Below are 20,938 nucleotides of genomic sequence, written 5' to 3'. Positions count from 1 at the left end.
TATTCTGGCTTAAGTAAAAAGTAGGTGGCATGCACTTCTAAAAACTGTTTTTAAGCAATACATGCCAGTGAGGAATGAAGTGAAAATTATGTGTTGTTTATATTTACATGCAGTGTAGGTGTTTTTGGCTGACAAGAAATATATATTACTGCGCCTTGTAGTTTCAGGAAGAAGACCTCACACCTAAATTACACTGTTTTTAACTGAAGTATAAGCACAGAAAGTTTTAGTTAAATATAATTTCTTACTGCTTATTAGCCCATAAGTTTTGCATCAAGTCAGACCATAAAAGAACTAAAAGCAACTGAACGGTAAGGCGAAAAACATCCTTCTCCCTTTGTACCAATTTGGTTTGATGCTGCTTCTATGTATCATTCAGCAAGATGCTAAAATACAGCATTTATACAACCTAATGTTTGCTCTGTATGATTTTCTTTGCAAGGCCCCAGGTCTCTCATCACCATAAATCCGAGCCCTGTCTCACTCTCCTCCCCCTCCCTGAATGATCTCCAGATGTGCTCCAGAGGGCTACAAGGACAGAAAAATGAAAGCTAATCCTACGGCATCCTCTCAAAGGAAAAGCTTTTCTTCCTTTTGAATTATGGGCTGTGTTTTAGAGTATTGTACTGGGGAACTACAAACAAACAGCACGCTCTCTACTTCCCAAGTTATACCATGCACAGATTTCCATTTATACCATAACTAATTAAAATCAGCCTTTAAATCAACAACAGATGCTTTGATATCACACTGTAGCAAGTCCACTGCCTGAGTGGCAAGTCTCAGAATGGGCATATTTTGGCAAAAGTTGCTTATACTTGTATAAGTACTTGATAATTGTAGGTGTTACAAAGCCAGTGCGGGAAGGAGAGGATGATGCTCTACCCAAGTCAATCAGCTGTAGGATTCACATAGTAAAAACACAGTTTCTGTGTTCTAATGAACGATAGTGATGGCAATTGGGTGGCAAAGGCAAGATTAATGGCCTATGCTAGATCTAGATCCTGGATGTCAAACAAGAAAAATACAGAAGACAACGGAAGAAAACTGTTTTCAGTATTTGCTGATCTCTAGTATATGGCTTTATAGACCACACTTCACTGGGAAGAAATATGGATCTCTGAGCTCCTTGCAACACCTGCAACAGGGACTTCTGAGTGTGGCCTCTACTGTTGTGCCCCTTGCATGCTAACAGCCTGCCTGGTGTCAGCGGCCAAGGCACTATGCTCATACTAAGATTAACTGCATCTGACACATGAGATCTCTGAACAGGGTTATGAAAAGAAACACGCCTGCCATTAGCAGTCACATAAGCACCGGGATTGAGTGCTTGGCAAGGAGGACAGGGAGCAAAACTGAACTGTAAATGCACTTGTGCACACTGAGTACTCTGAGTTTTCAGAGATGTCACTTCAGGGATGGAGCACATGAGGAATTTGGAATGGAAACACTGTAGAGCTTGCAGCAGCCTCAGATGGGCTGTGAATGGGTAGTGACAGACACCTAAAACTATTGTTGGGTCACTTTTCTGCAGGAGCTGAAGCAGGGTCATGTACACACTCCCAACAGAAGCCGGCACACCTGAGTCACCATAAGGTCGCCAACTTTAACTCTGCACTGAATATCATAAGGTCTTCGATTAAGGTACTCGTAACAATGTTTATAATAATCTTAAGATATATTCTTAATAATCTTAATAATTAATAATCTTAAGATATATTCTGTCTCATAGTTGTAGTGCAAGTCCTAGGTGGATTGATGAGGAAAGACAGGTTACCCAATAACATAATATATATATGTTATTTTCTAATGTAGGTAAAAAGTATATAGTATATATTTAATACAATATGTATAATATACACAATAAATACATGTTATCTATCAATATATCTACCTATTTCTTCCTTCTAGGACACCAGAAACTTTGTCTTGTGTTTTATAGGTTTTGTATTTTTATTTTTCTGCTTTTATGTTCTCCTAAGTCTCTTCTCTACATCCTATCTATGTTTACCAGGACTGTTAAATGTCTACAGTTTGAGATAAAGTTCCAGAAAGGAATTATAGGCAAATACCTGAAAATATATCTGATAGCTGAAGCTGACACATAAAATATTCCTAATCATTGAAATCCATCCTACACTCCTATTTCTGTATGGTCACAACTCCCAACTTCATTAACATTAATAGGCTGACAGGTCATGGGATCTCATCTTTCCCATTCCTTGAAAATATCCACTTCTTTCCAGGGCAAAATAAAGGCATTTTATAGTGGGGAAAAAGAGAGTGATATGCATGGGCACTTGTCTGGGTGTGGAGAGGGAAGGTACACGTATCTGTCTTGTGATTTCTGAAAAGCAGAATCCCTGTGGTGGAGACCCCATACAGGTCCTTGAGCACCCACTGACTGTAGAAGGTGCCTGAGACACAGGAAAGTAAGTTAGCGTCCTGGTTTAGATATGAATTGCTTTGTTCATTGAAATAAGTCCCCTTTAGTACTTATGGTAGAGTGCTCATTCTCATCTCTCTCCTCTTACCCAAATTCCACCATCCTCAAAATGGGCAGAGACTCCTATGGCAGCTTAGGCTGAGGTGAACTTCAGACTTCAAAGGCTTCTCCAGAAACTCCCAGTGAGTGCAACAAGGCACTGTTACTGCAAGGAGGAGGTCCTGGAGGAAGTGGCCACCTCTGAGTGTGTCAGAATGAATCCCTAATCTCAGTGGTAAGAGTAGGAAATGGTGACATTGTTGAAAAAGGCTGCAGATATGGACAGCTGCTGCCACTGCAGGGGAAACCTGTGGCCACTGCTCCTTTGAGAAAAGGAAACACCGGAAATTTAGAAACGTAATATACATATGAGTTACTGCTTAAGAATAACTCAAACAACTCAGAATGGTAAAGTCCAGTATATGGAGTATTTTTTTTCCCACTGTGCAGCCTGTATTTCATTGTTAAAGATAGATTCACGAAGAAAGAATGAAGTTTTCTAAATATGTTAAATAAATCCACTTCGAAATTAATTTTAACTTCAACTGGCAAATGGATTCATTTGCGTATCCTCAGAAATTCATTCCTACCTCAAGAGGTAAATACTGTAATCTTGAGCATGTATCGCAATTTTAAATACATAAAGAAGCTGAATTGCTGCTTTAAGCGCAAAATTGCTCAGACAAACTTAGATATGAAGGTATGACCGTAAGACATACAGTTATACAGTTCAACAGTTGTGAATGACAATGAATTAAGACTTACAGCTGAAATCTAACCAGAAAAAAGATGTGTGTCCTTATATGCATAACTTCTTATGAAGGCTGTAGTAACTCTGTCTTTCTAACTACAGTTTCTTTTATTGAGATTCAATATTTTAGATTGTAGCCATATTTCTAAACCATCTGAAAAGTATCTCAAAGCCTACACCACAGGGGTTAACATCTTAAGGGACTGAAACTCCTAAATTAATTTGGGATCATCTGCGTGCTTCATGTAGCCAGTCTGGTGTGACAAACACTGATACACACAGCATTCCACATTTAGATGCAACACTTGCAGTGAAGGCATTTTACCTTTTATAGTGGTTGGTACAGTACTTACATTGGTCACCACAGCCAGGATGGCTATGCCTTGCATGATGGGCTGCCATGCACCGATGTCTTGTGCCTTCTGTGGAACCATGCGCCTGAACTGGGTTGTCAGCTTCCATGCATCCAGCCTGATTTCCAACATGTTGTTGATAAGAGCCAGAAGAGGAGCCAGGGGGAATGACGCCACAAACAGGGTGACAAAGCCGAACTGTATAACTGGCAAAGGGAGAGGTCACATGCCTTGATGCTTTCTTTTACTGGGGATAAGCATAGACTTTGTATACTCAAACTGTGAGAAAGAGAGGCAAGAAAGAGTAGCAGAGTTCCTAGAGAATCTTATGAGCATGAGAATATATAGGCATAACAGTCCTGGAAATACCCTCCAGGTGGAGGGGACGGGACAATGTTCAAACAACACATCACAAGGAACAGTTAAAATATTTAAACATTCATTTATTCCTCATTTCTTCACCATGTAGACTAGAAAATCTAATGACTATGTCTCAGTGCTGTGTTGCAAAGCCTCAACTAACAATAGTGCTGTGACAAGTATGTTGCAATTCTATTGCAGAACAGATGGTGGCAAACAAGCCAGAGTTCTTAGAGACCAGGAAACCAGCAAGGCATAAGTGACTGCACACCCAGTGTTCTTGCTTCTGGGTATGTTTCTGGGAGGATGGGGTAAAGAAGCAGAAGTACACCCACAACCACTTACTCTGTTTCTTAGCTAGAAATTGAAGTGAGGTACACACTGCTTAATAAAAGCTCACAAAGCTATAATCGTTCATCAAAACCTGTATGGGATTTCTAAAAATTTCATATATCTCCTGTTTCTAAACAAATTAAATATTACTTGTATAACATTTTTCCTTAGAGCATATTTGTATCCAGCACAGACAAGAAATTGGAACTAAATGGCTACTCACCCATTTCAAGATACTCATAAAATAATCCAAGTTTTCCAATGGGCTGCAGATGATAGTCCTGTTCCCAGCGTGGAACGATCTTTTCTGATCTAGCATCTGCACAGTACCTTCCAATTAGATTCTTTACCCAACTGTCAGTCAGAGAGAAAAAGACCACAAAAATTGGTAAAACAGCCCGCAAAGGTTCCTGTCAGCCTTTTCCTCCAACCTCAGAAAGTCCCTTTGGATGGCAGCACAACCCTCAGGTGTATCTGCCATTTCTCCCAATTTTCTGCAGACTTTCTGAGGGTGCACTCTCCCTCTTTATCCAGATCATTAACGAAGATGTTAAATAGGACTGGATCTAGTATTGATCCTTGAGTTACACTGCTAATTACTGGCCCCGAACTAGACTTTGCGCTCCAGCTGTCCACTACTCTCTGAACATAGCTGATCCACCTTACTGTCTACAGTTTGTCTGTGGCGGTCTTATGGGGAACAATGTCAAAGACCTTACTGAAGCCAAAGCAGACAATATAGCTCTCCCCTCATCTACCAAGCCATCATAGAATAGTTGGTTAAGCACGGCTTCCCCCTGAGTGAATGCACGCTGACTACTCTTGATGACTTTTTTGTGCCTGGATTAGCTGCTACAAGGACTGGGGTGCAGCTGTAATTTGTGTCTAAAAGAGCTGCACACAAATTTAAGAAAACCAGTTGTAGCCATTTTCAGTGGTCAAAGGGCTATGTTCAAAAAAGGAAGGTGGAGGAATGCCTATCAACAGAGAATGAAAATGAAACACTTCTCTTTTACTTGCAGTAATGAAGTATGAGAGGTCAATTAAGACTTATATCCAGAAATGATTTTCAGCATTTCAGGACCTAAAAGTTACCTGTCATGTACGAAAGTGAATTCAAAATTCTGGTTAGGTGAATACGTTACCTATATACAGATGGTAGGAATCTGTTGTTTATGGATGTGACTGCCATCTGCAGGCATGCTCACTCTAGGGGACACTTTAACCAGCTAAAAGATGCTTGAAAAGAGGGATAGCTTTACAGTTCCATCCTGCAACTGGCATCGTTTGGGTCTGGAGAAACCATAACTCAGCAGAGCACACTAGCTACAAAGCATTTGTGACATGACTTGAAATTGCTTTGCTGCACAATTTGTGGATTTGGAAGAATCACAACCAATGTGGTGGACTGGTGCTTCTGGCAGTCTGGAGGGCATAAGCGAGCTGGGAGTCTCCTACTCCAAGTAGTGTAAGCAGTTATTGATCAGTTTAAAACAAAGAACAAGCTCTGAGAGCTGGAACAGAGTCCTAGACAGTAATTTCATCACAATTACATTGAGAGTATTCACTGTTAGCACTTTAAAAGACTAGTCGTGTTCTTTTAGAATGCAAAATGCGCCAATGAAATTTAGTGACCAAACACCTGGTTGAATCAAGCAAAAGTAGCATCTTTCCAATACAAAAGGACACATTACTTAATACGTTGAACTTACGGAAGAAGCACTTCTTGAATGTTATTCCATATTGCTTTACCTCCTACTATGATGGCAAGCTGGGTTGTGAGTTCAAGGAGACATCCTCCTGGATCACACTACAGATTGGGAGAGACACGAAAAATTTTTGAAGTTGAGAAACTTTTCAAGCACGAATGAAGCATTTAAAATAACAAATTCCTGATTTATTATTAATAACACTTCTTTAAGCATCAGAAGAAGACAATTCAGGCAAACCTTTATGCTCACTTATGCAAAGGTCAACTCTAGGCCAAACAAGTTCACATACAATAGGTTGACAGGGCACTACTGAAAGCACAGAATACCAAGTGAAGTCTTGCAGCTTTGTACTGTAGTGTCACCACATGAGGATCACCCAGCAGAACAGGAAGGCATCTACTCATGTTCATAGAATCGCTGAATATCCCAAGTTGGAAGGGATCCAGAAGGATCCTTGAGTCCAACTCCTTTCTCCACACAGGACCACCCAAAATTCAAACCCTTCATGTGAGAGTACTGTCCAAACACTCCTTAAACTCCAGCAGCTCAGTGTCATTCCCACTGCCCTGGGCAGCCTGTTCCATGCCCAGTGCCCTCTGGTGAAGAACCTTTTCTTACGCCCCTGCCCCTCCTCTGACACAGCTCCATGCTGTTCCCTTGGGTCCTGTTGGTGTCACACAGAGCAGAGCTCAAGCACTGCCTCTCCACTCCTTTGAGGAGCTGCAGCCACCATGAGGCCTCCTCTCAGCTCCTCTGCTCTGTGCTGAGCAAACCCATACCCCTTGCCTTCCAGAACCTTCACCATCTTTGTAGTCCTCCTCTAGAATCCCTGTAACATATAGTTATAGTGTGGTTATTATAGTGTGCCCTTATAGTGTGGTAACAATCTGCATACTGTGCTTGAGGTGAGGATGCACCAGCGCAGAGCAGAGTGGGATGTTTCTGCATCTACTGCCCTTCCTGTGTGTTGGACCATAGCAAAATTAGCTTTTTTGGGTACATAAAAAGCATTTCTAAGATCAACTAGTCTTGTGTCATACTCATTTATGCAATGGATTAACAAGCAGGCAAGTAGCTTGGGAGGCAGTCACTTTCCAAACTCCAAACTACAATGGTTCCACCATATCTCCAAACTCCATGGTATCACCATGTTGTACAACCCTAAATGCAGCAGGATACCTGGACTAATGGCTCTTGCATTTTAAAAACAAGAACTATGGTTTATTCTTACCTCTTCATTGCGATACTTTCCTAGCCAATAAACTGGATTTCCGGGGTAACCTACAAATTTACCCTTAAAGAAGGCTATGTAGAAGCATGAAGAATAGTAGTTGACGAACTGGAACAAGAACATCTTTGTGGTCAAACTGTTTTCGTATTCGGTTTGTGTCCTTGGGAGCTCTGCAATTACAGAAAAAAAAAAAAAAAAATAAGGAAAAGGCCAACCAGCAAGTACCTAAAAGCTGCTTTGGAGCCTGAGCTGGAAAAGTATGCATATGACTTGTATTCCTTAATGTGACTGAGGGTGTTATAAATTAGAGTGTACATAATCCCTATGTATATGGTAGCCACTATGCTAATTCTGAATCTGTATGGGTAGTAAAAAAGGAAAGAATTTGTTTTCTGACAATAAAGAAAAAGAGCAAGCAAAAAAATCTAATAACTTGGGAAAAAAAAAAATCTCCCAAATCTAGCACACTCAGGAAAGATGCAAATGTAATGCTTTGAACTGATGAAATGGTATTAAATGAAACTATATTAAAACACAACACTACTTCACACATCTAAAGTAAATAGCTACTTTAGAGCTGATGGCCCGAATATAAAGAATAATAATATCTGTGACTGTTTATCTATTTAATAACAAGGAAATGGCATCTAGCTTTGGAACAGTGACCCTATTTCATTTATTTACAAGAAAATCGCTATTCTCCCCATAAACAAAAGCTAATGTAATTGAATGCGTTATGCATTACTGATCTGTTTTCATAAAGCTTGGTTATTATAGTAATTTTCTTTGCTTTGCCTGTTTTACAAGCACAAAATTGTAAACAATTCATCTTTGATGCTGGCTGTACAAGGAGTTTCCAGGCAAAGAGCTGAATATCACATTCCTCTGATACTCAGAAAATCCGTATTTGAAAAATTCTAGATGGTATCATATGATTTGGTGGGAAAGTTCTGAAGAGCACGGTACAGATAATCATTTACTGGAGTTCTGGTTATAAATACAAATGCTATTTTTGCTTGTTGTTTTAGCCAAAGTTTCAGTCTGAGGCACAGCGATGACATACCGAAGTCAGTAATGAGGATCGCTACTTTTTCATAAATGATGTTCAGAACCATAATGACTATAAAGCTGATGATTGAAGCAGTTACTGAGGTGGCTGTCTGTGGAGTCAGGTACTTGCGGATTGCTTGCGTGCCATTAACGTGCCGTGGCAATGTGGCAGAAAACACCAGGAAAACCGAGAGTCTGTAGACAATGATTCCAATAACTGAAGCAATAATCAAAAGAATCTGCCAGGAGAACATAGGAAATATATTAATGGTGAACTACTGGATTTGGGAAGAAAGTTTGAAATTCATTTTACAATAGGCAAAAGGAAATTGGTTGTGTGCCTTTTATTCCATCCCACGAGTACATGAGGATGCGCAAATGGGATAGAAGGCAATAAATCTAGAATCCATTTAAGAAGCATTTTTCATGTATCATAGTGAATCTGCAGGAACAATAAAAGATGATCTGTTTTATGACTAATAACAAGCCTTGTTGCCATGTGAGCTAAGATAATAAGATGCGTAATCAAATCTCACGCCTGAAGGCATGTGACGGTTCCAGGAGGATGCTGGGCGAGTAGCAGGGTGGCAAATGTGCTAGCAGGTCCATGCTGACCCTGAAGGGGGCTGTCGCTTCTCTTTCACATGATGGCATTACAGACACATTTAAAGCCATGTCATGTGATCTGCAGGATGAGCTGTACTCATGCTCTGGGCACCTCACATTATTCTCCATCTCTTTCTGCTTTCTTGCTAGTTCTCCACCTATTATTCAGACTCAGATCCTCAGAGCTGTGCATTATTTCTTTACTATCTCTGCAAAATGCCATACATTCACCTCCCTCCACACTCCCAGCACAGAATATGAGAGCAACATGATGACAAAACTAGATCAAATCTCCTCCTTTCAACCTGAAGCATGCCTATCTAAATCCAGCAGCAAGCCAGTCTTCTCTTCTTTGTGTTTCAGCTGTTAAGAGATGCTTCTGGACTGCCAGCCACCATTCTGTCTCGGTGTTGTTGTGTCTCCTATTATCTAGGATGAGTTCTTGAGTTCTTTCCCAGCTGCTGCTCATGCTACATGTAAGGAGAACATACAGCATGCTGAAACACTGAGCTTTTTAAGGCAACATCTCAGGGTATGCTTACCATGTGATATGCTTTCATTGGTGGTTGGATTTCTTTCAAGTTTAAGTTTTACTTAAAGCAGCAGCTCTGGAAGATTAAAGAGCACTCAGCTTTGCTCTTCTAAGTGAAACAAAAAACCTGACAGAAGTCCAGAGCTGTGAGACATGATATTGAACCAAACAGCTGGAATGAGTAGGCCAGGAACTGGCAGGGAGGACAGCGCATAAAATAACCCACAACCCTCTTCCCTGCTCTCTTCATGAAAGTAAAGATCTTTAAATAATGAGGGAAAAAACAGTGGATTACATTTGCAAAGCTACAGCTGTGGGATATTTCAATGCATATATTCTCCTGCTTGAATGCTAATGAGTTATCTGGTGGCTACAGCGACCTTGTCCATGTAGATCCATACTTCAGGGGCTTGGTTAATGCATCAGATGGAAATCTAACTGAACTTATTCTTTTGATATCTCTTGATCAGGACAGGAGAATCTTTCTTTAGACGTTTAGTGAAGAAGTAATTTGATGAGGTGAAAGAATAAAAGGAGAACTTTACCCAGAATAAGACCGCACTTGTACATAAAGTTATCCGCATGCATTTCCCACAGGCAGTGTATGGCACGTGTTCTTCTTGCTGTAAAAGATTCAGAAACAGATCAAAGATGCACCCTGTCTTTTCTTCATCCATTTTTGTGTGCACCAGTTAAACCTCTGTGACATGACAGGACACTGAATGTCTTCTTCCTTTTTTATCCTGGAAACTCACATTTATTCATGATTTCAGAAGACTTACTTACCTGATTACAGTTGCCTCTTTTTACTACCTATTCTAAGACAAAAATGACTTCCACAGAGGCTGCATGTCTTCAGCTTTTATTAACTTCCACTACAATAAGGTGCATAGTCTTTTTGATTGGACCCATCGTTCTTGGCTGATCATAGTGTCCAAGATCACTGCCTTTCAAACCAGTTTATCTGGAATCATTTCAAGTATCCTCTAATAAGCATCAGTATAATGTGGATGCAATGTGAAAGCAATGCAAATAATCTGATAAATGCTAGAGTAATATATTGACAGTGAATACTAAAAACTGAAGATGGACTAGAGTGATCTACAGAAGCTGAAGCTACTCAAAATATATGAGTAGAAATCGAAACTAAGATCCTCATAAATATGAATCCCATTTCATTAACATGAGGATTATCCTTGTCCCTGTGAGTTTGCTGTTGTTAATTGCAATTGCATCTAGGTTCACTTGGCAACAATACCTATTTATACAGTTCAAAAAGGTTAGAAAACATATCTTGCCATTATACATAATGCAACATCCTTCCTTCTGTTTCACCTTTTTTTTTTTTTCTTTTTTTTTTTTCTTTTTCTTCTTTTCTTTTTTTCTTGCCTGACATCTTTTTAGGGAAAGATAGCAAATGCTCTGTGATCTCGGCCTCTGGCAGCAGCACAGGATCATTTATTGGGGGATTTAATAATGCAGACTTAGCCTCTCTCCTAAGCTAGGCACAATGTCTATTTCTGTGCCTTAATGACACAGAAGCTTCAGTAGCTCCTCCAACAGGCAACTAAGAGATGCCTGTGGTTACTACAATTTCCCTCCTACACATCTGGAATTTATAAGCTTGCTATCCTCCGGCCAGCTTATCAGCTCTCCTTGAAGCACTGCCAATTTATTCTGCTCCACTCCAGATTCATCATTTTCACAGCGCTCCCATAACATGCCTTTTGCAGCAGCTCTGACCAGTTACCAAAATAGTCCTTACCTGTGTGATTTCATTCACTACCACGTGAGTGCACTGAGCTTCATACTCTGGGCGAATTTGTTCTTCTTGCTCTAAGTACTCCACTGTGTCCCATTCGTACTCCAGCTCAGCCTGCCTTCTCTTCCAAAACTCCAAAAACAGTGTAACTGTCCAGAAGACAAACAGAAGGAGCAACAGTTGGGCACTGAACTGCTGGGCTGTATAACACACGGCTTCTATTCCATACAACTTTCCACAGGCATGGAACAAAACCCTTACTAGCAAATAGGACAATGTCAGGTGCCCATGTAGAAGAAAATAACTGATCTACTTCTTTAAGGAATTACTGCTTTGGACATTTAGGTACTTTAATAAAGAGAAACCTGGGCTAAGTGGTATCATTTGCACATCCTGAAGAATACACACGCATTTATCTGCTTTCCGTCCAAGGCTGGAATATAATCACTTTGGATTTCATACTCTGGACTGCTTTTGAAAAAGTTTACCATGGGATACATATGACAGCGAGTTGTTTGGATAGATGAAGAAAAATGTTGGAGAGCACAGGATTTCTCGCGAAGAAAATCTCAGTAAGCAAAAAATTGCCACAGGGTAAAGCTTGTGTTCATTCAATCTGCAGTTTTTGTGTGGAAAAATGATCTGTTTGCAGAGTACGTGAGCTGATGATGCTAGCTCAGGCAAAACTGCTTAACCACAGCTGCCTTTCCTCCTCTTCTGGCACAAATCTGAAGTCACTGCAGCTCTTTTTGCATGGCAAGGAGCTTTGAGACCCTCTGGGCCGAGTCAGCAGTTTCTCTGGACTGTGCTACTAGAGCTGGGAACACTAAGGGAAGCAGGCACATACATGCCTACACGGTGCTTGAAAGACTCCAGTCTAACCAAGCTCATGATCTTGACCTGAGGTGTGATGCAGGTAGGTCTGACAGCACAGGCAGTGTGTGGCTCAGCTGGGAAGGTTGGAGGAGCTCAGGACGTGGGTGTGAGTGCAGGGGATGCTGTACTGATAGTAGCTGCATGTCCATGAGTGGCATGGCTCTGCAGCACTGCCTCCAAGAGGAGTGAGTGTGCACCTTCTCTGTACTTCTCTCACAGCTCCCATTGTCTGGGAGTAATTAACCCCCCAAGGTTTATTATTTTGGCACCTCATCCTGAATGATGAAGCACTGATGGCATGCAGTTATAAGTCCAAACATTAAAGGTTATTTCCAAATTCAGGTGTGGTCAATAAACCTCATACTGAAGCATTTATAAGTGAATAAACTCCAAGGGCTGGGCTGTGAGATGACCTTGGCATCTGCATGCAGGCAGAACCCCTGGAAATCCTCCTCTCCGATTGCTCAAGGGCCTCTTTCAGTGGGATTTCTCCACTACCTCAGGCTCACTAGCATTAAGGCCACTCCAAGCAGTGGGCCAGGGAATCACATCTGCCTCTGCCTGCAGAGCCAGGAAATCAGCCTCTAACTGCATGCTGCAGCCCCAGCCCAAATGAGGGAAACTGCAGGCAATCCTGATTAGCTCCAGCTGCAAATCCAGCTGCTGCTGGGGAGGCCAGAAGTGTAGGGCCCACGTCTGTGCTGCCCTCTATGCAAACAGCAAAAGTAGGGCTCACAGCACAGGGCAGCATGCACAGTCCCAGGGCAAAGAAAACTTCTACTGGTAGGTAATTCAGCAGCCAAGTTGCTCTTTCTGAACTGGGAAGGAGCTGCTGCAATGGCAGCGAGAGAACTGGAAGCTGCTCCTTGTTCAGGAGCTTTGGCAACCTGCTCATGCCATCAGGGGAGAACTGGCAAAAGCCCTCATCCAGAGCACTAATGTACAGGGGGTTCATTCCTGAGGCCAATTTCCCTGATGTTTTATGGTGCTTTGAGATCCTTGAATGGAATAGTTAAAAAAAAAATCTATTAAAAATATATTTATGATAATGATGTGGTAAAGTATGTTAAAATCAGTCTTTTAATTACTTTGGACCAGGATGTCTACCAAAGTAACAGAGCAAGATAGAAATTACAGCTGGAATTGTACCAGGACCCTGGGTCACTTGGATTCAGTACAATTCTGTCCAAATTGTTGTAATACAATTCACCTCTTTCTGTAGTGGACTTACAATGAGAAGACTAATAGACCTCGCAGCCATCATTACAACCATGCAGCTTAACTTTCTAGTTATTACTCTTGGATTCTTCTTCAAAACAGGAAGCAGAGTTTTTAATTATAAAGCAAATTACAGGTAAATTAGGTATTTAAATGGTGGAAGATTACATCAGTGTCAAGCTTCTAATTCTTTTATTTTATTTTTATTTAATTTCCTGCTGGCATTTTGAATTTAACAAGTGTTTTGAAAGAAATATTCATTTTGAAATGGCTGCTCATTTTAAAATTCTTTAAAGAAGTAGTTATTCTAAAGCACTTTAGGTCTCATTAGGAAAATAAGAATACAGTGTGTTTTACAAAGAAAACTATGCATTCTTGTCAGCCTGCATATGAACTGTAAGTGTCAAGTGAGTTATTTTCTCTGCAGTACCCTTTATACCTCGAGTGTAAATTATTTTGACAATTTCTGGATAAGGCAGTGCAATAAAAAGCAGTTAAGAAAGTTGCTAATATGAACAAATAAAACTGTTTCTGTGGAAATAAACCTTGCCTAATCCACTGAAGCAAAGTGGTTTCACCCAAAGGAAATATCCTGGTTTCAGATATATTTTCTCTGATAAAAAATATCTCTACTGCTTGTAACTTCTACATTTTTTACAAAAAACTCTTTCTTAAATAAAGACAGGAGGAAAAAATGACTGGGAAATACAATAAATGACTTTTTTTTTCGATCACTTTGCACAGTCACATGGTTGTTAATAGGCACAGGCAGCTGCAAGGATTTTGGGGAAAAATCAGCTCCTTTGCTGGATGTAATTAAGCATGTGGCTCCTGCTGGATGAACATGAGGCAGCTCTCATCACTTCTCTCAGACTTTTCTCGAAGTTAAAATAAGCACAGGTAGGGATGACCAACATTTAAGTTCTACAGCTTTTTGTTCTCTTACACAATAAGCTCTTATTGCCTACCTGCCTTTCTATCCTTAACAGTGCAATAAGGGGAAAAATGGATGAACAGACATCTGTCAACCTTAGTATATGCCAGGTTGGATGGGGCTTTGGACAGCCTGATCTAGTGGAAGATGTCCTTGCCCATGGCAAGGGAATTGGAACTAGATGATCCTTAAGGACCTTTCCAATCCAAACTGCTCTATGATTCTATGCTACTAAAAAGATCTATTATGAATGTGTGTATCTTTTATGGAACTACCTACTGCTAAACTGCTGAATGCTAGAAAATTAAGCAGTTGTAAATTTATCCACTTTTTTGGCTAATGCTGTATGCTTGGACAAAATTACACCACTATCATGGTTTTGTAATGTTGCTATCAATATTCCACATTATAACATCATGTGCAATGTGGATCATCAGTTCTGTGGAATAACAACGTCCCAAATACTCAGCTTTCAGAAGAAAACTATGTATCCCAGAGGACTTCGTGGTCAAAGTCACAGGAGGAGGACATATGTATAATCTTGCTCCCAGGCTGGAGCTCTCTCTCTCTCGGACTCTCGGGGAGTGAGAAGCATTCCAGCCGTGTTGCCTAGAGTTCACAGTAGGCCTCTCAGTTTTCGGGGACTCTCTCTCTCTGTTTTGCTCGATTTATTAGCCTCAATCATATTGTATTACCTTGTATTCCAGTATCATATTTAGTAAAAGAAGTTTTCCTCCTTAAATTGCCACCACTGTTCTCTTTTTCCATTCCCCTTTTCCCTTCCCTTTTGGGCCGGGGACCCTACAGGGTGGCTGCCCCCTGTCACGGGCACAGGTAGATCTAGGTAACTTGTGACAACAACAAACCACAGCCATTGAAACTGACTTACCCCATATTCCCATAAACACTGCAAACACCAGTGTTCCAAAGCTATCAAATATACAGAGTTTCTGGAAAAAATGAACAGAAAAAAGGCCTTAAAACACAATCAAACAGTACATTCTTCTACACTGAAACAGAACTGAAGCTGCTCACTGGACAAGTTGATTTTTAGCTTTTGTGTTATTTAATAAGCAATCATTATTGTTAGAGTTTTCTCAACTTCTGTCAATGACACCTTCCAGTAAACTAAGGAAATTAACTGCAAGGCTTGGCATTAGAAGTGTAAATGAAATATGCAGCAAAAAAGATAATAGAGTTGTGTGCTGTTAAACTTCCTTCCACTTGTTGCACAGGAAGAGGAAAAGCAGTGCTTCTCACCTGGGAGCTGGGTATAAAACTATGTATTTTTAATACAGTCACAAAAAGTCAATGAACATTTCTGCTTCTCATAAGTGAAATGACAACAAATCAAGGTAGTTAGTAACATGCATTCTGAGGAAATACCTCTCTGGTATTTGCCTCTTCTTTCCATAATATCATTTTCCCTTTCTTCTTTCTTGTGCGTTACATGTTAAGTTCACTCAAGCAAGAATATTCATTAAAGCAGGGCAAAACACTTTTAATTAATAGCTAAATAATTGTAATTTTGCAGTGACTGAATCTATGGAAAGGAATAACAAAAGGCTAGCACTAGACTAGTGGCAAAAGTTAATGGAGAAAGAAAGATAGATTCTTCTGGACATGGATTGAGTGCAAGAGTGTGGCCATGCCATGCCGTGGTTAACGGGACACAAACAAACCACAGCACCTGTCATGGCTAATATTGGCCTCCCCATGTACCCATCGCTCCTTGACAGGTCATGTCAAATTCAAGGCACAGGCTCAGCTAATTTCTTTGGGGAGGCAGGGGGGAGTATTTAGAAATGTCATAACATGCTTTAAACGTTTCCTAAGCAAAACTGACTCAGAGTTACTCAATCAAGTCTTTAGTAATTGAATGTTTGTTTTGTTTTGCTTTGTTTACCAAAAAGGAAAGGAATACCCCAAAATGAAACCACAATGTTCCATTTTCAATCAGAAAATCTTTTAGTCTCTTGGGGCTATGTCAAATTAAAAAGTCTTATTTTGTTTTCTTTTTAGGTCAAAATGAAACATTTTTAATTGTTAATTTTACATAGTTCAGTCATTGTATCAAAATGCACAACTATTTGCACAGCTCTAGCAATTATGCAGGATGTTAGTGGAGAACAGCATTGTTTTATATGCAGTCCTAGGTAAAGTGCAACTAAAAGTTAATAGCATGTCTATAAGTGTAAGTGTAAGTGTAAGTATAGTTAGTATATAAGTATATAAGTATATATATATATATATGTATGTATATATAAGTATATATAAGTATAGTATAAGTGTAAGTGTAGTTACCTTGGATGATTCACAAGTGATGTTGAGGTTCCAGTAGGTACATACTTTATCACACTGAGGGCACATTATGATATTACCTCCTATGCTGGGATCACATACTTCTTGGCTAAAAACAAAACTAGTCAGTCACTCACCAACACTAAATTCTTAGTCCTTATGTGCACAAAGGGTGCAGTCATGTCAGGGAAATGAGAAGTAATTCACCAGTGGTCTGCTCTTAAGTATCCTCCCTCCTCCCTCAAAACATCCCCAGTGACATTTTTTAGCTCTCATCTCTAAAATGGATGATCTGGAGAGAAAATGTTCCCTCCCTGACTGGGGCTGTACAGTGTGATGTCTTGCAGGTGATCTGGCACCCAGGTGTCCTTTCCTTAGTCCTTGTGTCATGGTTCAATCTGACCATGCTCTGATGAGACAATATGTGTCACTGCTATGCTCTTCCCAGTGTATCCTGGGCAGCTGAGGCCCCATGTGCTCTTGCATCAGGGCCTTTGGATACATCCTCTAAAGATTACCACTCTGAAAATGATGTTACAGAAATTTATACTGACTTCTGATTATTGTTCTTTTTATTTCTACACAACATGTGGTGACGTAGTGTGATGTATGAAGACAATACTGTGGTAACAGGCTCACATGTCTAGTGCTCCAATGGCACAGGGACATCTATTACTTATCTATCCTATATTTTATACCATCTCTTTCAAACCCAGAAGTTGCACTCTTTCATTTTGCCTCCTACAATGCTATGTAATATTAAAATAGACCTGATCAGGTACCTCCAAGTGCAGTTATCCTTCATGAAGAATCCATACAGAAAGCAACCAACTCCAACAACTGCAGCCACAATCAGCATATTAGTATAAAAGCCCAGCCACGCAAAATAGATTCCAATTTTCTCTCCGTAGTATTTCCTGTGGGGAGGAATGTATTTTTTTATTTTAATGAAATGCAAGTATATTCAAATTTCTCTTTCAAATATGGCAGCTTCCATTGCCAGATTCCTCTATTTTGAACACTGGGAAGGAAAAGAAAATGAAAAAAGATAGATTATACCTAGCAAGGAAAAAAAATTAAGAGGATGTTTTTCATGAATTGATTCATCCAGACCCTCCCCTGACACAGCCCAATGCTGCTCATTCACATCCACCAACCTGATGAAATCCAGGGGTTGCAGTTTCAAAATGTTTTTCGGATGAGCCCATTCTCTGTAGAGAAGATAACGTTCACTTGGGCACTCAGGATCAGTTGACAGGTGCCTAAAACTAGACTGCAAAACAGAAAGGGTGGAAAGAAGGTAATTAGTGTAACCATTAATGTAACCAGCATGAGTCAACTCTCATCTCCACAGATCTTGGGGCATGAATCCAGACAGTGGAATAGCTTTTTTGCCACCACAATCCAGGAAAACACCTGGGAAGTAGCTCTGAAATTGCATCAGGATTCATGCTGGAAGGCTGTCAGAAAGACTCTGAATACTAAAGCAAACACTTTACATGCGTGAGTAACCGACCCTCCCCATGAACTTAAATCCTCAGCCCATGTCAGCGTCTTGGCACTTAGAAAAACAAAACAGAAAAGGATCCATTCTGATTTGATAACAGGACTGCTTTAATATGGATTGTAAGCAGCTTTCACATGGTAACACTCTTTGTTCTAAAGCAATATTGTTCTGGAATGAGGATCGGAAAGTCCAAGGGATGAATCCAGGGAGTCTAGTCTCTGTTTTGTATTTATATTTAAAAGACAGTTGACTTGGAGGTAATCCTTATGTTTTTTACCAAGTTATTTGAAGACCTATTTCAGTAAAGCCTGCTTTCTTTGATGGAATTTTTCATTCTGTATCTGTAATATGACAAGAAAAATCACTTTTGCAGAAATCAATAGGCTACTTCTGATTTTCAGAGTAGCTCTGATATATAATTTTGATTGCATAAAAAGACTGTCATTAATTATTAGGCATGCTGAGCCCAGATTCCCCATGCAATGTCAGAAATAGTCTGCAAGGCAGGTTTTAAATCTTTAAAAGACAACCTTAAAAATAGATATTCACGAATGATATTAATTCTATCCTATAAAGCTTTGAGTTACTTCCAAGAAACATGATTTGTCTTGATTCTGACTTAAAAATTTTCTTTAAATCCTTGGAGACCTCTCAAATATATTCAGCGGAGTCCAACCATCTCACGTAGTTACCATTCCTGACCTCCTATTGTCTCAATTTCTTCTCAGCAGAACACACCTCAGACATAGAAGAGTGGTTTGGATGGGGGAGGAGGTGTGTGGGTGTAGATACAATCGTATCTTTGTCTTTGCTCACAAGATGAGACTTGTGTTCTACATCTCGATTAAATTGCTGACATTTGGTATGGATTTTTATACTGAAAAATGAAGTAGTGCAAAAACATGAACACTTATTTAGAAATGACGATAGAGTGCATCATGGGAACCATCACTCTCATGCTCTCAGGTTCCTCTGTTAGCCAGGCACTTTACTGACCCACATCTCCCAGAGAATACAAGATTAACATATCCTAAATCAAATATATCATGTTTCAGTCTTGGAGCTACATTTTTAACAAACACCATTTTAGAGATAATCCTCTTAAGCCAGACTATGTCATGGGCTACCATGTGGATAAAAACACCAGTAAATAAGGCTTGTAAATTTTACTATCTTCTACACACTCTTGATCTGCAGGCTTCTATTTCTAAATATGCTGTTACTGCAAATTCAGGACTTACGTCATGAAGGGGAAATGCTGCTTTGTAGATTCCAGTGTCCAGTAACTTGTTAATGCCAAACTTCTTTACATTCTTGGTTGCGTATTTCACACGGGACAGGATAAAATGAACCTAAAATTTACAAAATATTTTGTGTTTCTTGCAACCTGAAAGTAATCATAAGTGGCTGTACCTGTTTCAACATACTGATGAGTTATGAAAAGGTAAGCAGCGCAGAAGAATTTAATTGCATAGGGCATAGGAACCACTGACACCCCCACCCCCCCTTTAAATTCTAGTGAAACAGAAATGGGACAGATATGCACTGTTGTCCTTTGAGATTCCCCAGTCTCTTTCCTAAATGACACAGAACTGTTGAATCCCAAATGTTTAACAGTTTTTCAAGATGCTTCCATGAATGCAATTGAACTGATTTGATTTAAATGGTGGTTTTTTTGTTTTTTTTTCCCTTTTAAGACTAAAGGCTAGAAATACTCCAGGGACTTACAATTCGGCTTCTTGTCGCTGGATTGAAAAATGTGTCTTTGTCCTGAATATAAAAGTTGGATAAATGTTCCCTTTTAAAAGGAGCAGTGAAAAACTCTTGCTCGGGTTTGATGATATTTTCATTCACCCTGAAGAGTCTGGTAAACCAGTTGAAAGCTGACTCCCGAGTTTTCAGATCATTGGGCTGCAGAGGCAATTTGATGTGCATGACCTCAGCATATGTGCATAGCACTTCCCAAGGTGCATGCACTTTCACAAAAATAGTTTTCTCATCCAAAACCTAGAATTGAAGAAGAGGAGAAAAATGTAACAGTCAGTTCATATATCCAGTTCCTTATCCACACAGGGGCAGCTTCTGCTCTCAGGCACAGCACAAAAAGGAAAGAGCACTCACCGATCGTGTTGCTTCAAGTTGTAGGCCGTTGTTTATCAGGTTCGACTCATATACTTGTCTCTTCCTCTGTTAAAAGGCATTGAAATTGTAAAGCATCTGTTCCAAAAGTGTATGCATAAAATATCAGAATTTCATCCCAAAATGAAGACTTGTTGGGTCATTATCTCCATAACCCACTTGGCAGCTACTGTGGTAGGTGCAGCTTTCCCTACTAATCTAGATCAGGGATTTTTCTGTCTGATGAGTAATACTGCACTCCAGTGCGACTGTGGAGAATTCACACTCTTAGTCTATAGTACTTTATAGAGGTAAAACCTGACCCAAATTTTGACAGTCAACAATTCCCACTGAAACATGTGACCTCATCTACCTTTATGCACTAAGTGAACTACTGAGGGCAGCCTCCCTTCCCCCATTAATCTGCATGTTAAACAATTTTTTTTTCTCTCAAGGATGTCCCATGAAAATCAATAACCACTTTCCTTCTCATTATATCTCTTCCTATTCTTCTTTCACAGTAATCGTATGTGCTCACAGAGTAGTTCAAACTGTAGGATCCCTCTACACTAGCCTATAGATAAGCAGCCCTAAAGGAAGAAACTAATTGCACTTATGGAATCAGTGGTGCTTTCTTATGAGCACTCAGTGTCCCTTGAAGGATATGACAAGTTTCCCCCAGTAATGTTGAAATATGTAGATCATTTTAATTTCAACTCACAGCACCAGCACTTGGCTGGTAGTTAGGAGCAATCCCAAATGGCTGATATTTCAAACCTGAAATGAATTTGATTATTCACAAACACAAC

General features: G+C 39.9%; 1 protein-coding gene and 1 long non-coding RNA gene across 6 annotated transcripts in view; one reads left to right on the top strand and one right to left on the bottom strand.

The window, feature by feature from the left end:
- The window catches only part of ANO6 (anoctamin 6), a 63,409-nt gene that overhangs the window by 7,049 nt on the left and 35,422 nt on the right, over nucleotides 1-20,938 (bottom strand). For 2 of the 3 annotated variants that reach the window (XM_015854917.3, XM_085536435.1), the window contains 14 exons: nucleotides 20,133-20,198; nucleotides 19,740-20,018; nucleotides 19,253-19,363; nucleotides 17,662-17,777; nucleotides 17,287-17,421; nucleotides 16,508-16,613; nucleotides 15,093-15,153; nucleotides 11,179-11,324; nucleotides 9,959-10,036; nucleotides 8,289-8,514; nucleotides 7,226-7,395; nucleotides 5,995-6,092; nucleotides 4,506-4,636; nucleotides 3,590-3,795 (listed from right to left, as the gene is read on the bottom strand). In XM_015854917.3, coding sequence (XP_015710403.1) covers nucleotides 3,590-3,795; nucleotides 4,506-4,636; nucleotides 5,995-6,092; nucleotides 7,226-7,395; nucleotides 8,289-8,514; nucleotides 9,959-10,036; nucleotides 11,179-11,324; nucleotides 15,093-15,153; nucleotides 16,508-16,613; nucleotides 17,287-17,421; nucleotides 17,662-17,777; nucleotides 19,253-19,363; nucleotides 19,740-20,018; nucleotides 20,133-20,198 — 1,929 coding nt within the window. Of the gene's footprint in view, nucleotides 1-3,589; nucleotides 3,796-4,505; nucleotides 4,637-5,994; nucleotides 6,093-7,225; nucleotides 7,396-8,288; nucleotides 8,515-9,958; nucleotides 10,037-11,178; nucleotides 11,325-15,092; nucleotides 15,154-16,507; nucleotides 16,614-17,286; nucleotides 17,422-17,661; nucleotides 17,778-19,252; nucleotides 19,364-19,739; nucleotides 20,019-20,132; nucleotides 20,229-20,938 lie in introns of all 3 variants that reach the window. The other variant, XM_085536440.1, reaches the window with a different exon arrangement.
- LOC107309827 (uncharacterized) overlaps nucleotides 1-20,938 on the top strand; it is a 58,809-nt gene that overhangs the window by 9,181 nt on the left and 28,690 nt on the right. For 2 of the 3 annotated variants that reach the window (XR_014942235.1, XR_014942231.1), the window contains exon 2: nucleotides 1,535-1,644. This is a non-coding gene — a long non-coding RNA (uncharacterized LOC107309827). Of the gene's footprint in view, nucleotides 1-1,534; nucleotides 1,645-14,013; nucleotides 14,170-14,258; nucleotides 14,946-20,938 lie in introns of those variants that run through there. The other variant, XR_014942233.1, reaches the window with a different exon arrangement.

This window comes from Coturnix japonica, chromosome 1 (assembly GCF_054131305.1).
Source record: "Coturnix japonica strain WE chromosome 1, WE-NBRP24, whole genome shotgun sequence".
Lineage (NCBI taxonomy): Eukaryota > Metazoa > Chordata > Aves > Galliformes > Phasianidae > Coturnix > Coturnix japonica.
This window is presented reverse-complemented; position numbering and strand designations above follow the sequence as displayed.